General features: G+C 55.6%; 1 protein-coding gene across 1 annotated transcript in view; it reads left to right on the top strand.

Annotated features, from left to right (window-relative positions):
- MROH2A (maestro heat like repeat family member 2A) overlaps positions 1 to 12,212 on the top strand; it is a 55,483-nt gene extending 43,271 nt beyond the window's left edge. The window contains exons 29-42 of the mRNA XM_043448104.1: positions 45 to 163; positions 878 to 1,030; positions 1,448 to 1,602; positions 3,586 to 3,745; positions 3,817 to 4,010; positions 4,742 to 4,879; positions 5,483 to 5,600; positions 6,994 to 7,140; positions 7,234 to 7,419; positions 7,950 to 8,105; positions 10,323 to 10,454; positions 11,104 to 11,206; positions 11,461 to 11,526; positions 12,022 to 12,212. Coding sequence (XP_043304039.1) covers positions 45 to 163; positions 878 to 1,030; positions 1,448 to 1,602; positions 3,586 to 3,745; positions 3,817 to 4,010; positions 4,742 to 4,879; positions 5,483 to 5,600; positions 6,994 to 7,140; positions 7,234 to 7,419; positions 7,950 to 8,105; positions 10,323 to 10,454; positions 11,104 to 11,206; positions 11,461 to 11,526; positions 12,022 to 12,143 — 1,949 coding nt within the window. The 3' untranslated portion in view covers positions 12,144 to 12,212. The remainder of the gene's footprint in view (positions 1 to 44; positions 164 to 877; positions 1,031 to 1,447; positions 1,603 to 3,585; positions 3,746 to 3,816; positions 4,011 to 4,741; positions 4,880 to 5,482; positions 5,601 to 6,993; positions 7,141 to 7,233; positions 7,420 to 7,949; positions 8,106 to 10,322; positions 10,455 to 11,103; positions 11,207 to 11,460; positions 11,527 to 12,021) is intronic.
- The last annotated feature ends 3,592 nt before the right edge of the window (positions 12,213 to 15,804 follow it).

Genomic DNA, 15,804 nt, shown 5'->3' with positions numbered 1-15,804 from the left:
GCCTTTGGTTCTGGACAACCGTGCCTGACATTGTATCCCACCAGCAAGCCAGACCTGCTCCTCCTGGGGCACCTCCAAAGAGCTGGAGCTTGAGAAATGTAAGGAGGACCTGCAGGGCTCAGACATGGAGAAGATTTTCGGGGTATCCTCCAGAATCTCCAAGGTGATGAGCGGGAAGGCTGTGTGGGCGTGGCCTCCGGGTGCCTGGTCCGTCTCTGGGGGCGGGGCCGGGCTCCTCCTGATGGTCTTCCCTGGGTCTTCCACAGCCCTTGGTCCAACGCAAGTCACGTGTATTTAAGTGACCTGTGATATGTACAGTCCCCACTGTGCTGCCTGGCACACAGTAGGTGCGTCACAGACGCCAGCTGTCTTTCTTTGTCTGTATCATGTGCTACCCTGCGGGGGCCCCAGAAAGAACTGAACAGGGGGCCCTGCACACAGGTGTCAGCCCACGGGCAGGCTGACAGCACCCAGTGACTGCCAGTGTCAGGGCCGCCCAGACCCTCGGGGCTGCAGAGGGGCGAGGCCTCTTCTGCCTCGGGGGCCAGAGGACACTCCCAGGGAAGGCTGCAGGGCCGTAGAGGCAGGCCTGGGAGGGTCTGGGGAGAAGCTTCCTGTGCGGGGTTCAGAGGGGTGGGGGCAGGCGATGGGGTGAGGGAGGGGTTGGCAAGTGTCCCCCAGGCTTTGATGTTGAGTGATCTCCAAGCCAGCCCGTGATTGACAGGGCCGGAGGCTGGGAAGGGGGCTAGAGGAGGCTGCGGCCATGGTTTGCGGGAGGATGGGGGCTGGGCTGGGCTGCGACCCTAGGCAGAGAGGGGCAGGCAGGGGAGCCCTTGGGCTTGGTGTCGGACCCAGGAACAGCCGGCTCTGGCTCTAGGTGGCCTGCTTGCAGTTCAACTGCGACGAGGTGGTCTCGCTGGTCCAGAAGCTCTGCGAGAACTTCGGGGCCATGGACCTCCAGCACGACAAGGCCTCTGTCACCTGGATATGCACCTTCCTCCAGATGCGGGTCAAGGAGCTGGAGGACAAGGTGACAAGGGCCCCCCAGGGCCTGGGGCTGCCTGGTGCGTCCAGCCTAGAGAGCCAGGCAGAGGGGCCCAGCCTCGCTTGCTAAGGGCTCCCCACCATCCCCAAGTCCATGATTATAAAGAGGGGGAGGAAGTCGGGTTCTGGAAAGAACCTGTTGAAGGAGGCTTGGTCGGTGAGTGGACTCTGGGCTGGAGGCCTGAGGCTGGCCCCCCTGGAGCGCGGTACCTCTCATGCTGAAAATGTGATAAAATCCGCGAAGAGACCAGAGGATACCTGGGAAGGGGCTGAGCTGTGCCCAGCCACTGACAGGCTAGCCTGCCCAGCGTCCACTTGGGCAGGAGGAGGGGTGTGCGGCGGGGGGAGGGCAGGGGGCCCCCGAGGGCTGGGATGCCCGGTGATGCCCGTCCCCCACCCCCAGGTGGCCGAGATCCTGGGCGCCATCCTGGTGCACCTGCCCGTGGTGGACCACCGGGAAGTGCGGCGCCTCCTGATCGAGGGCATCCTCCTGCTGGCCCACTACCACCAGGAGACTGTCCTCACGGCGCTCCTGCGGCAGCCCCTGCCCATGGAGAGGTGGGTGCCCGGGTGCGGGGCCATGGCCTCCCCGTGACCCCCAGACCGGCCCGACCCGCCACCACGGACACGTCCCAGGAGCCCGGGGCCTTGAGCGGTGCCTCGTCTGACCTGTGGCAGGGGGAGGGGGTGGTCGGACACACCCCCTCCCCTTGCATCTCTGTGGGTGGTACAGCCTCTGGGAACCTCGGACCTGGAGCCTTGATGCTCCAACTCCCTCCTATCTAGCTGGAGTCTGGATCCCACATCTCACGGGTCCTGGCTGCGCCCTCTGGGCTCTCCCCTCGACGGCCCTCTCCTCCCTGCAGAGGACGGAGCTGTGGGCCAGACAGACTGCAGGACGTGGTCCCCAGGGCCCGAGCAGGCCTCTGGAGAAGCTCCACTCTGCCCTTCCCGCTTTCCAAATGGGGCCCTGAGAGGGAAGTGACCCAGGTGCCCAAGGGGTGAAATGACAGCCCCCAGGCTCTCAGGTGGCCTCACAGGGAAGCAGGGCAAGCCTTCCTCTTCGTGTTATCTTGAACTGCGCCCAGCCCCCTTGTCTGTGTCACGGCATCGGGCAGGCAGCTGGTGGAGTCACCAGTTTGAGGAGTGACTGTGCTGGGATTGAACTGGTATATACTGGGGAGGGCCCAGAAAGAGGGGGAAAGGTGTCCCCAGAGCAGAAAAGAGACCAAGGAGTGAAGGGCAGCCTTGAGGCTTGGTAGAGAGAGACCTGGCAGATGCTGGGAGCAGACAAAAAGAGAGTTTCGAGCACAGGTATCAAACACGTGAGACGCAGGCCTGGCCCCACGTGCTGCTCCTCTGAAGGGCAACCCTTCCCCGGGTCCAGGTAGGAGGGCATTGCCGTGCAGGTGGTGCACTTTAACGAGAGTTACCCCTCTCAGAGCAGTGCTGGGCTGGGGCCTCTGGCAGGCAGGCTTTCACTGTATTAGTTAGCTATTCCTGCATAACAAATTGCCTCCAGCTTGGAAACTTGGAACAACAACTGGTTATCATCTGGTTTCTGTGGTCAGGAGCTTGGGCGTGGCCAAGCCAGGGCTTTGGCTTAGGGTCTCTGATGTGTCAAGGTGTCAGCCCCTCTGTGTTCTCTCCTGGAGCCCAGGGCCGCCTTCGAACTCACGCAGCTGTTTCTTGAGTTAGAGGACTGAGGTCCCCATGTCCTGGTTTCCTGCACTCCTGTGGCTTCTTTCTGAGTTGATCTTAACGAGCGTACTGTGCCCCCGCTTCTATTCAGTTCCTGCCATCGGGCCCGTCACATTTTCCCCATCCTCGACAAAACTCACTTATCTGCACTTACGCGTTTGGATTTGTGGATTCGAATAGGCAGGCTGATCCTGATGGATTCATGGCTTTAGCCCTTCAGCGCCCACCAGGCCCCACCCACCTGTACCTGTGTGTGTGCAGAGGCTCATTAAGTCACTGTCCCCCCCTTCTCAGCAGGGCTGCGGGCCTGGACTTGGGGTCAGGAAGGCCGCTCCAAGCTGTAGTTTGGCAGCTTCCCTGACCTCCTCAGGCGGCATTTCCTCTTCTGTGGAAATGGAGACGAAGGCTCCTTCCACATAGACGTGTTGGGAGGAGGAAGTGATAGGTATCAGCAAGCTGCCTGGCACTGGCCTGACACACCTGGGCACTGGGGGGCTATGACCGGACGTGCCCATGAAGTCATCACATCACACAGTCGGCCTGTTGGGGACTCCTGGGTCCCCTAGCAGCAAAGCTAGGCCTTCCGAGAGAGAGAGGGAGAGGGAGAGAGAGAGAGCGCCGGGGCTTCCCTGGACCTCGGGGGGACCACAGCAGTGGGCAGAGTGCAGGGCAGGACCCGGCCTCTGGCTGTGCAGCCTTAGTGGCTCACCCGCCTCCCTGAGACCCTACCTCCAGGGTCCAGGCCCTGCTGCGGGGGCTGCCCAGGGGTCCCCAGGGGTCTCTGACTTGCCAGGGCACATGACCCCAAACCCACAGTCCTCGTCCCCTGTCTCTGGCTAGCCACCTGACGGAGGTGTGGCTGGCTGTGGCCGAGAATGTGCCCTTTGCCCGGACGATGCTCCACGCGCTGATGGGCCGGCTGCAGGCGAGGTTCACGCCCAAGGCCAACGCCGCCTCCAAGGCCGACATCTGGCGCCTGGCCGCGGTGGACCCTCTGATGGTGAGGCGGGGGGCGGGCCCGCCTTGGGGGCTCAGTGAGAGCCCTGCCACCTCTGGCTGTCCTCTCTGCAGACCCTGTGCACCATCCACCTGCTCGTCGAGAGGATGGACTGGGACAACAGGCTCCTGGATCTCTTCCCAGACCTCGTCTACACGCTCCTCCTGCAGCTGGGTGGCAGCCAGGGCCAGGAGGCCGTGTCGCCCGTCCTGAAGACATGGAGACTCATCCACACGGGGACCCTCCCCGAGGAGGTCAACCTGCAGAGGTGCGCTCGACGGTGGGAAGGTGCGGTGTGGTGAGGCTGTGGGCCTGGGCTGGATGCAGCCACTCAACTGGGGACTTGCCTGGTGGTCCGGTGGCTAAGACTCTGAGGTCCTAATGTAGAGGGCTCAGGTTCAATCCCCAGTCAGGGAACTAGATCCCACGTGCCAAAACTAAGATCCCGTGAAAATGAAAGTGTTCATTGCTCAGTAGTGACCAACTCTTTGTGACCCCATGGACTGTATTTAGCCCACCACACTCCTCTGTCCATGGGATTCTCCAGGCAAGAATACTGGAGTGGTTAGCCATCCCCTTCTCCAGGGGATCTTCCCAACCCAGGGCTTGAACCCAGGTCTCCCACATTGCAGGCAGATTCTCTATTGTAAGACCCTGTACAGCCAAATAAATAAATGTTCTTAAAAAAAAAAGAAGTCACTGAACTACAAGTATCACCTCTACTGATAGGTCCTCGTTTTCCCTTCCTGGTGGGGAGGAGAAATTTCTGGAAGCCTAGCTTATGACCTTCCCTTGTGTGGGTCCAGCACTGTGTGGCTTTCAGAGTTTGCAGACCCACTGTCTCCCATGGCTACTCTTAGGCCCTGAGCAAGTCTCCCTGCCTGTGCTGGGTGCCCCTTCACGGGCCTGGGTGCGGAGCTTACCTAAGAGCCTATCGAAGGCAGGGTGGGTGCTCCCAGTAGGGCAGCCTTACCCTCACACGGGCCCACCTTCTTCCAGGGTAACGATCAGATCCATGCAGCTCTTGTTCAGGAGACTCAACAGTGAGTCTCTGCTTTGCACCCTGGAGGAGCAGGGCGTGTGGACGCTTCTGGAGAGCAGCTCGACATTCCTGCAGGGAGTCAGCCAGCTGGCCAGGTGGGTGCCCGGCTCCCCGGGGCTCCATCGTCTGGCTGGAAGGTCTGGGCCTCGTGGCTGAATGCCTCACTCCAGGTGTATGTGGGGGGCGGGGGAGGGCAGGGGGGCGAACTGCCATGTTGACCCGCATCCCAGACTCTTGAGTGGCAGGAGGGTGCAGGGCAAAGGAAATCTTTTCTTCCAGCCCCTCCTGCTCCAAGGCAAGAAAGCAAGGTCCCAGGTGGATGGGGTGTGCCCAGGGTCACAAAGGGCTTCCGAGCCAGGCCAGGACAGCAGGACCAGGAGTTCCTTCCTGGGTCTAGACCCTCATTCTGGTCCCCTTTTTATAAAAGGGAGACCTGGGTTCAATGCCTGGGTTGGGAAGACTCCCCTAGAGAAGGGAGCAGCTCCCCACTCCAGTCTTCTTGCCTGGAGAATTCCGTGGACAGAGAAGCGGGCAGGCAGAGTCGGACACGACTTGCACTTTCACTTTTTATAAAGAGCAAGTGGAGGGTCCGTACTTCAGTGACTCCCTGACCTGGGAGCCCCACCCCGGGCACCCTGCTGCAGAGCGGCTGTGCTGGGCAGGAGCTGAGAAGCCCCTTTCGTGGTGCCGTCCCTCAGGCTGTGCGTGCGGAGCCCCGACGGCTACTACCGGCAGAGGCTGTCGGAGCTGGCACTCAGGGGCATGGCCTCGGAGGCCCTGAGCTGCCGCATCAGCAGCACGGCGGTCTGCGTGGAAGTGAGGCCATGGTGGGGGCTGGGCTGGGGGCTGGGGGGCCTGGACGGGGGCGGGGGCACGGGTGAGATGTGGGGGGGGCTGCTGGGCAGGGGGCTGGGCGGGGGGCGGGCAGGATGTGGTGGGGGCTGTTCTGGGGGCTCATCTCAGGGCAGGCACGCAGGCTCTGAGCCCGGGGTTGGAGGGACAGGTGAACATCCCTCATGCCCGCCTCTATTCATTCATCAAGCGCATGATCCAAGGCGAGCACCGAGGGGAAGCAGTTGAGACCGGTCCTGTGCCCTGTAGTACAGCCGCCAAGGGCTGCGTGATGTGATGAGCGCCAGCAACCCAGGGCCAGAGGAGGGCTTTCCTGGGAAGGCCGGGCAGAGGGCTCTTGAGAGGCGAGCCAGGCTGAGCCAGGCAGGAAGGCCCGGAAGGGGAATCAGAGCTGCTGATGCCCAGCTACCCTTCCTTATGGGGTCCTGAGGAAATTGGCCAGAAAACTTTTGGGGGAAATCTTGATGGCTGTCTGACACCCAGGGTGTCATGGGAACCAATCTTCGCCCTAGGGCGGGGCTGGCAGACTTGTTCTATAGAAAGCTTAAGAATCAGTTTTCCATTCCGGGGTCACCCACTGGGTATTTAGTTTTCTTAAGGTTTATAATGGGGCTTCCCTTGTAGCACAGTCGGTAAAGAATCCACCTGCACTGCAGGAGACCCGGGTTCGATTCCTGGGTCGGGTAGATCCCCTGCAGGAGGGCATGGCAACCCACTCCAGTATTCTTGCCTGGAGAATCCCATGGACAGAGGAGCCTGGCGGGCTACAGTCCATGGTGTTGCAAGAGTTGGACATGACTTAGCGGCAAAACCACCACCACCAAGGTTTATAAAACACACGTGCACCCAGGCATGCCACAGGGCTCCCCGTGGTCCCAAAGGCCCAGCATTTTGGGAGCAAGCCCAGGAGTGACCCCAGGAGGCCCAGGGGAGTGGAATCCGTGCATCTTGTGCATTTCTGCTCTGACTCAGTGGGCGTGGCTCTTGCACACCATGGCTGCTCCCATCACGTTAAGGGAAGGAACCGATGACAAACAGGTGTGTTCCTACCGATAACACTCAGCTAGGATTTCCCCACGTATTTCCGCATCGGAGCCTCACAGCGACTCCATGAGGCAGGTACTGCCGTCGCCCTTTTTATAGGTGAGGAAGCTGAGGTTCAGAGGGGTCGAGGGACTTGCCAGGGACCCACAGATGGCGACAGAGGAGCCCAGAGCCCATCCTGGGAGGTGGAGCTGTGAATCCTCTCCTGTTCCCAGGGACGCCGCTCTGGGCATCGAGTCGCATCACCCGTCCCGTTTTGAGGCTGAGGAACGAGAGCCTCTCTCGGGGGTGACTGAACAGTTCTCCTTTCCAGGTCATGAGTGACCCGATCCTGCACCAGAAGAAGCTGCTGAAGCGGGCGGTGCTGATGCTGGAGAAGGGCGCGGAGCAGGAGGACGAGGTCCTGAGGGTGCTCTCCCTGCGCGCCCTCGGCAACATGGCCCTCGGCGCCCCCAGGAAGGTCCGCGGGGGCCGGGGCGGGGGCCGGGGGTGGGGGCCCATGGCGGCATGTCCCGGGCAGCCAGGCGGGGGCTGACGGCCCCGTGCCCCCCAGGTAAGGCAGTACCGGAAGCTCTTACTGGAGAAGTGCCTGAGTTCCCTGCAGGGCCCCAGCGTGAGCACCAGCGTGACCTCCGAGGGCCTGGAGGTCCTGGCCAAGGTCTTGGTCAAGCTGCGGGAAGGGGACCTGGGATCCGCCTTCAACGCCATCTCCGAGCAGTGCAGAGCCTTCTTTGACAACGTGAGTCCACACTGGCGCCTTGCTCGGCCCTGGCCCTCACGGGGGTCCCCACGAATAGCTGCTCAGTAGACAGGTGGCCACTGTCCATCCCCTAAAGAAGAGAGGTGCCCTGGAATGAAAAGGGGTGCAGTTCCGACTTGGGTACTGATGTATCCATTGGCTGATCACGGGGGCTGGTTAACAAAAAAAATCTTGTTTTAGGGCCCATGGGACCCTCCTCCCCTGACTCTAATTCCTCCCAGGCACAAATGCTATATGGACATCTGTGATATGTGGGGTGGAAACTCTGCTAGGTTGGGGTAGTAGGCAATCAGATCCAGCACAGCCCCCATCTAGGCAAGAGAAGGTCACAAACACCAGAATACTGCCCAGTCCCCCGAACCCTGCAGGACACACTCCATCCTGATGGAATGATCCAGAAGGCTTTGCAGGCACCAAGGTGTTTAAGGAGGTACACGGCGAATGGCTGGGGCTTTGTTGGGTTCCTCGAGTCCCATGTTTCAGAAATAGCTTGTCCGTCTTGGCTGCAGGAGAGTGAGCTGCTGCGTTTAAAAGCCTTCATCCTCTTCGGGAAGCTGGCACAGGTGGTCAGGATTTCCAAGAAGCATTTCTTCAAGCAGGAAGTGAAGAAAGCCTGGGTGCCCCTCATGCTGCATTGCCAGGACCCCTGCTCCGATGCCGCCCAGGTCAGATACACCTGGGCTCTGTGGGCAACGCCCAGGGCCCGCTGTCCCCACAAGGAACATGTGCTTCGAGGCTGCTGCCCCAGCTCCTGGGGTGTCCCCCGCCGCCCTCAGTCTTCCCCGGACCCCAGAGGCCACCATCTGCTGGTTCCTCCCACCAGGCTGAGAAAGGGACCAGTCAAGATAACCTGCAAACTGGCTGATTGAGGAGTCTTGGCTCTGTGAGGGGAAACACGGCGTACTTTCCTTCTTCCCCAGATGCCGTCACCAGCCGCCCTTTCTTCTGTCTTTCTGTCACTATGTCGTGTCCGACGCTGTGACCCCATGGACTGCAGCACGCCAGGCTTCCCTAGCCTTCACTGTCTCCCAGAGGTTGCTCAGACTCACATCCATTGAGTCAATGCTGCCATCCAACCATCTCATCCTCTGTCACCCCCCTCTCCTCCTGTCCTCAGTCTTTCCTGGCATCAGAGTCTTTTCCAATGAGTTGGCTCTTCACATCAGGTGGCCAAAATACTGGAGCTTCAGCCTCAGCATCAGTCCTTCCAATGAATATTCAGGGTTGTTCCTCCTTTAGGATTGGTTTGATCTTGCAGTCCAAGGGACAGTCAAGAGTCTTCCCCAGCACCACACTTTGAAAGCATCAATTCTTCTTCACTCAGCCTTCTTTATGGCCCAACTTTCCCATTCATACAAGACCACTGGAAAAACCTTAGTTTTGATTATACAGACCTTTGTTGGCAAAGCGATTTGTCTCTGCTTCTTAATATGCTATTTATGTTTGTCATAGCTTTTCTTCCAAGGAGTAGGCGTCTTTTAATTTCATGGCTGCAGTTATCATCCGCAGTGATTTTGGAGCTCAAGAAAATAAAGTCTGTCACTGTTTCTACTTTTCCCCCATCTATTTGCCATCAAGTGGTGGGAACAGATGCCATGATCTTAGTTTTTTGAATGCTAAGTTTTAAGACAGGTTTTTCACTCTCTTCTTTCACCCTCATCGCGTGGCTCTTAAGTTCCTCTTCGCTTTCTGCCCATAGAGTGATATCATCTGCATATCTGAGGTGGTTGATATTTCTCCTGGCAATCTTGATTCCAGCTTGTGATTCATCCAGCCCAGCATTCCACATGATGTACTCTGCATATAAGTTATTTAACAGGGTGACAGTATACAGCCTTGATGCACTCCTTTCCCAATTTTGAACCAGTCTGTTGTTCAATATCTGGTTCTGTTGCTTCTTGATCTGCATACAAGTTTCTCAGGAGACAGGTAAGGTGGTCTGGTATTCCCATCTCTTTAAGAATTTTTTCTTGTTTTGTTGTGATCCACACAGTCAAAGGCTTCCCTCATGGCTCAGACAGTAAAGAATCTGCCTTCAATGCAGGAGACTCATGTTTGATCCCTGGATTGAGAAGCTCCCCTGGATAAGGGAATGGCTACCCACTCTAGTATTCTTGACTGGAGAATCCCATGGACAGAGGGGCCTGGCGGGCTACAGTCCATGGGGTCTCCAAGAGTCAGACAGGACTGAAGTGATTAACACTTTCCTTATCCTCACTGCCTTCTATCAAAAGTTCACAGTCCTTTCACGTTTTATCAGCAACTCGCCTGGAGGCAGGGCTTCCAGGAAGAAAGTGACGGCCTACCCCACAAGGGGATGAGAGGCTTTAATGAAGGAGCCACAAAGAGGAGAGGCCAGCACGGCACGGGGCCCCCATGGGTGCTGTTGCCCCTCCTGCTCCTGGGGGAGCAGACACCCCAACCCCCTTCCCTGCCCTCCATTCCAGTACCTTCCTGTGACCCAACCCCAGCAGAGGCCACGACCAGGGGGCCTGGTTACTGCAGGGGACGGGGACAGGGAGAGCTGGGGAGAGGGGATGGGGGGTTGCAGGCAGGCCCCCACACCCCAGGCTCCTGGAGGGGTAGGTCCTGGCAGGGCTGCTGAGGGCACCCAGTGCTGGCCAGTGGCTAAGGGGGCCGTGGGGCTGCATCTGCACCCGTGCGGCTTCTCAGTAAACGTGCCCAAGGTGTCTCACGGGCCAGGAGGGCTTGGGTCCTAGGCAGCCCCCTGGGGCTCATCAACCACCCTGCTTTGGCTTCCTGAGGCCTTTGGGGGGCTGCCCTCTCGCTTACTGTGGGGTGCCAGCCCCGCCCACCCCGCCCCTCGGTGAACCCCAGGCCCGCCTGACGCCTCTCCTGCCTTCCTGTCCTGCGTCCTCCAGGCCTGTGTGGCCACCCTCTTTCAGTGCGTGCACTTCTGGGGCTGGAGGGCCCTGGAGAGCTCTGCGGACCACAGTGACGCCACCGCCCCCAAGGAGATGGCCGGTTTCCAGATGACCCTGTGCTCCGTCCTGGTGAGGAGGCCGAGGCAGGGGACGGCCCCGGGGGCTTGGGGCTTCATCCTGTGATCCTGCGAGACAGGAGGTGTTGGGACCAGCTCAGTCCAACAGAAAGAGAATGCAAACCACACACCCATCTTTAAGATTTCTGTTGAAGAAAGTAAAGAGGTGAAACCAAATTTAATAATAGGTTTTATTTAACCCAGTAGTTCCAAATCATTGCCATTTCAACAGGCAATCAATAGAGAATTATTAATGTAATAGTTTACCTCTTTGGGATAATCTCTTCAGTATCCAGGAGGCACATTACACTTAATTCAGACTAGCCACGTTGGTTGGATTGCATCATTGAATCCTTGGACTTGAGTTTGAGCAGACTCTGGGAGATAGTGAAGGACAGGGAAGCCTGGCATGCTGCAGTCCATGGGGTCACAGAGTCGGACAAGACATAGTGACCAAAAGAGAAGAGTAACAGAAACCTGAAGGTCCTGAAGTTGCCCATCTGCTAATCTGCTGTGTGGCTTTGATATGAGCACTTGCCCTCTCTGGGCAGACCCTCTAGCATCAGACAGACGGGCATCTGTGAGCAGATGAGCGCTGTCTGTGAGCAGCCAGTCTGCATGACCTCCTCTTCCATGGCGCTGGGTGTCACTTGTTTTTGCAGACTCAGAAAAAGCCTGCCGTTCTCTACAACTTCTTGCTAGAAACAATGACCTATGTTAAAAGCAACTTGTCAAGGATCAGAATCGCTGCATGTAACTTGGCAGGTGAGCCGGCAGGTCTCCTGATGCAGGAGGGACCTTGAAGACCATCTGGTCAGACCCAGGTCTGGAGTGGGGACAGGGGTTGGGACTCAGGGGCAGGCAGGAGCCCACCCTGTGTGTCCCATGGCACTTCATACCTGCCCGATGCTGAGCTAGACGTCCTGAACTAAACCCTTAACAGAAACTCTCATCAGGTGAAACCAAATCTCTTGCTGTCCTAATATTCATACGATGGGCATTTCTGACTATCCTTTTAGGAATTATTATGAAGCAGATGTCTGCGCATTACTTGAAAAAGCTGGATTTTCCAGCATTACGGAATTGTAAGTAGTGGAGATGCAAGTGTGAGTCAAAAATGAGTCCACTCCTCTCATTTGGGAGCTTAGTGAAACCACCCGAGGGGAGAGTCAGCTGACCCTGGTTGTATTTGGGATGGGGGGTGGGGATGGCCAGGGCCCAGAGAGGGGATGAAGCTGCGGGGGGCTTTCTAGGAAGACAGCTCTGATGGTTCCCTGTGCCCCCTGCTTGCTCCCGGTCATACACATCGATGCCTCCAGTGGGTCCACACAGCAGTTGGGGCCTGGGGGTCATCATCCTGTCCCTGTTGAAGGGACGGAAGTCCCCAGGAATGGGAGATGCGTGTGGACACACGACTGACCTGCCATCTTCCGAATTCACACTCGGGGTGGGGATGAAGTTCAAAGCCCCATGAGCCCCTCGCCCCACAATCAGCTCTCATCAGCATTGCCCAGGGCGGGTGGAGGACGAGGGCCTGGCTTCAGGGGTCCCCATCCTCCTCCTCGCACGCTCACTCTCAGCTCTCCAGGAGCTACAGCTGGACTCAGATCCTGGGGTTTGGAGGGCAGCCCTGGAGACTCTCAACATCTTGGATACCTGCAGTCAGCAGCGGCTTTTGGCTTCACCTGAAGGAATCGCCTAGGTGGTCCAAGCACAAAACGTACCTGCCTTTCTCCTGGGGGCCAAGCCCCACTGCAGCACCACGAACCACTTTTAATTCCGTTTGTAAGAAAAAGTATTGTACTTAGATAATCAGTGCCCCTTTCTTTCCTCCCCTTGAAATAAACCTCCCTTGCTATTTGGAGAGCAGATTCCTAACTGCAAGGAGATGACGCCCCAGAGCTGAGACAGTGGGGTGAAAGGAAATTTCAGTCCTAGCAGGGATTTCAGTCCTGTGTCCCCTGAGTGTGTGTGCATGTGCATGTGCGTGTGCGCACGTGTGTGTGCACACATGCGTGTCTGTGCGTGAGTGTGCGTGTGCATGTGTGCGCTTGTGTGCACGCATTTGTGCATGTGTGTGTGAGCGTGCATGTGTGTGTGAGCGTGTGTGCGTGTGTGTGAGCATGTGTGTTAGGTGTGTGTGTGTGTATGCATGTGTGTGAGCATGCATGTGTGTGTGAGCGTGTGTGTGTGAGTGTGTGTGTGTGCGCATGTGTGAGGCCAGGGAATCTGCGGTCCCCTTTGTGTCTTCACTGCATTTCAGTTCCTCTCACGTGGATGCTGTGTCCACTGCCAGGCTCTGTGCTGGGGCGGCCAGGGGAGCCCAGCTGCTGTCCAGCCCTGCTTCCAGGAACCCCGCTCTTAAAGGGAAAGGAGTCATCTCCCAGCGACCACGATGCACCCGGGGTGAGGGAGGGCGGCCACCAGGGAGGGCCGTGCTGGTGCCCGTGCCCAGGGTGTGACTCAGGGGGGCCTCTGGGCGGAAGTGACAGCACGCCATCCACCCTCGTCTCTTTCCCATCAGGGTCCACTGGGCCAGGATGGGGAGGGACGCAGCGAGGCCTGGAGCAGAACCCATGAAGGGTCAAAGGGAGGAAGTACCTTCCAGTCCAAGAAACAGGCAGGGGGAGAAGGCAGGGAAACTCTTCTACACTCATGCTGCCAGCAGGACAGTCTCGGCTTGTCCCCAGAGCAGATGAAGGTGAAATCCCCAAACCAGCCCCACTGTAACAGCCCAAGGTGGTCACCACCCTGGGCCCACGCATGGGAGGATTCCAAAGCAGTCCAGAAAGCCAACCTGCACCGCAGGCTTCCCGGCAGGCTGGTCTCACACTCTTGGTGGTGCCCACGGAATAGACAGTGAAGCTATTTCCTGCCAAGTGATGAAGATGGTGGCTGCTGGAAGACTCAAGTCCCACTGACACAGCCGGAAAGGAAGGTGCCCTTCGGTATAGGTCCTAGGGGAAGCCGTACGATTACACAGTCAGGTCTCTGATCAATTCCATTCATGCCTGTGAAAACATTTCAAGACGGTTTATAGACCTAAACTCAGAAAGCAAAAATTTAAGACAATATAGTCATTTTGATCCTGAGAGTAGGGTAGGATGTCCTTTGAAAGTAATAAGAGAAACCAGTTAAAAATAAAGAATTAACTTTCTAGGTTAGAATATATCTTCTAGGACTTCCTTGGTGGTCCACTGATTAAAATTCCAAGCTTCCACTGCAGGGAGCTCAGGTTCTGTCCCTGGTTGGGGAACTAAGAGCCTCATGCTATGCAGTGCAATAAAAAAAAGAAAATTTCTTGAATAAAAATGAAAATACAACATATCAACATAAAAATTAAAAGTACATTTATCTTCTGTACAATAAAATATTATAAAGTTAAGTCACAAATGCAAGAAGTTACTTGCAATTTATATAAAACTAGGTTGGTTCATATAAGCAGATTGGCAAAGAGAATATGCCCAAATCAGTAATACTGCAAATTAAAAAAACAGTGTCACAAGAGGATGCTGGAAAAGCCAGTAGGAGGATGGTTTGGAAAGTGACTGGGCTTGAATGAGGTCATGAGGGTGGGGCCCCCATGATAAGATTGGTGCCCTTTATAAAAGACACGAGGTAGCTCCTTCTCTCTTCACGTGGCACGAGAAGGTAGGCAGCTGCAGACCAGGGAGTGGGTCCTCCCAGAGCCCAGCTGTGCTGATTCCTGGATCTCAGCCTTCGTCTCCAGAAGCAAAGTTCTGTTGTGTAAGTACCCGGTCTCTGGTGTTTTGTTATGGCAGCAGAGCTGGCTAAAACACTCAGGTGACGTTGCAGTGTAAAGCTGTGGGCGGAAAGGGAACATCCATACAGGAAGAGGGTCACCTCGGGCAGGGGGATGGGAAGGAAAGGGGTGCAACTTTAATCAACTTAAAAAACCACTACACACAGCAACGTATTAACAACCATTTACTCAGGATGTTGGTACATGGGTTTTGTCACTGTATTGTGAATATTTGCAATATTTTATTTAAAAGTTACTGTCCACTAAGTAAACTAAAAAGCTTTTGCACAACGAAGGAAACTATAAACAAGATGAAAAAACAACCCTCAGAATGGGAGAAAATAATAGCAAACTAAACAACTGACGAATGATTAATCTCCAAAATATATAAGCAGTTCCTTCAGCTCAATACCAGAAAAACAACTCAATCAAAAAGTGGACAGAAGACCTAAACAGACATTTCTCCAAAGAAGACCCATTGATGACTGATAAACACGTGAAAAGAGGCTCAACATCGCTCATTATTAGAGAAATGCAAATCAAAACTACAATGAAGTATCACCACACACAGGTCAGAATGGCCATCATCAAAAAAATCTACAAACAATAAATGCTGGAGAGGGTGTGGAAAAAAGGGAACCCTCCTGCACCGTTAGTGGAAATGCAACTTGATATAGTCACTATGGAGAACAGTATGGAGATGCTTAAAATACTAGGAATAAAACTATCATATGACCCAACAACCCCACTACTGGGCATATACGCTGAGGAAACCATAACTGAAAAGGACACATGTACCCCAATGTTCACTGCAGCGCTGTTTACAATATCTAGGACGTGGAAGCAATGTAGATGTCCATTGACAGATGAATGGATGAAGAAGCCATGGTACGTATACACGATGGAATATTACTCAGCTACAGAAAGGAATGCATTTGAGTCGGTTCTAATGAGGTGGATGAACTTAGAGCCTGTTATACAGTGTGAAGTCAGTCAAAAGAGAAAGACAAATATCACATATTAACACATGTATATGGACCCTAGAAAGATGGTACTTATGAACTTGTCTGCAGGGCAGCAGTGGAGATGCAAACAGAGAGGACAGACTTGTGGACACAGAGGGAAGGAGTGGGTGGGATGAACTGAGAGAGCAGCATTGAAACACATACATGTGTAAAATTAGACAGCCAGTGACAATCTGTTGTATGATGTGGGGAGCTCAAATCCAACATTCTGTGACAACCTAGAGGGGGCGGGAAAGGGTAGGTGGTGGAAGGTAGGTTCAAGAGGGAGGGGACATACATATACCTATGGCTGATTTCATGTTAATATAAGGCAGAAAACAGCACAGCATTGTAAAGCAATTATCCTCCAATTAAAAATAAGTAAATTTTAACCGTCTGTATCTTATGATGACCTAGATGAGAAACTGTCTTTACAACTGAAAAAGATCAAAACAAGAATTAAAAATTTTAAGTGTTGGGACATCCCTGGTAGTCCAGCGGCTAAGACTCTGTGCTCCTGATGCAGGGGGCTGGGGTCAGGGGACTAGATCTTACAAACCACAATGAAGACTGAAGATCACACATGCTGCAACTAA

This window comes from Cervus canadensis, chromosome 2 (assembly GCF_019320065.1).
Source record: "Cervus canadensis isolate Bull #8, Minnesota chromosome 2, ASM1932006v1, whole genome shotgun sequence".
NCBI lineage: Eukaryota > Metazoa > Chordata > Mammalia > Artiodactyla > Cervidae > Cervus > Cervus canadensis.
The sequence above is the reverse complement of the archived record's forward strand: the minus strand, read 5'-3'. Positions and strand labels throughout refer to the sequence as shown.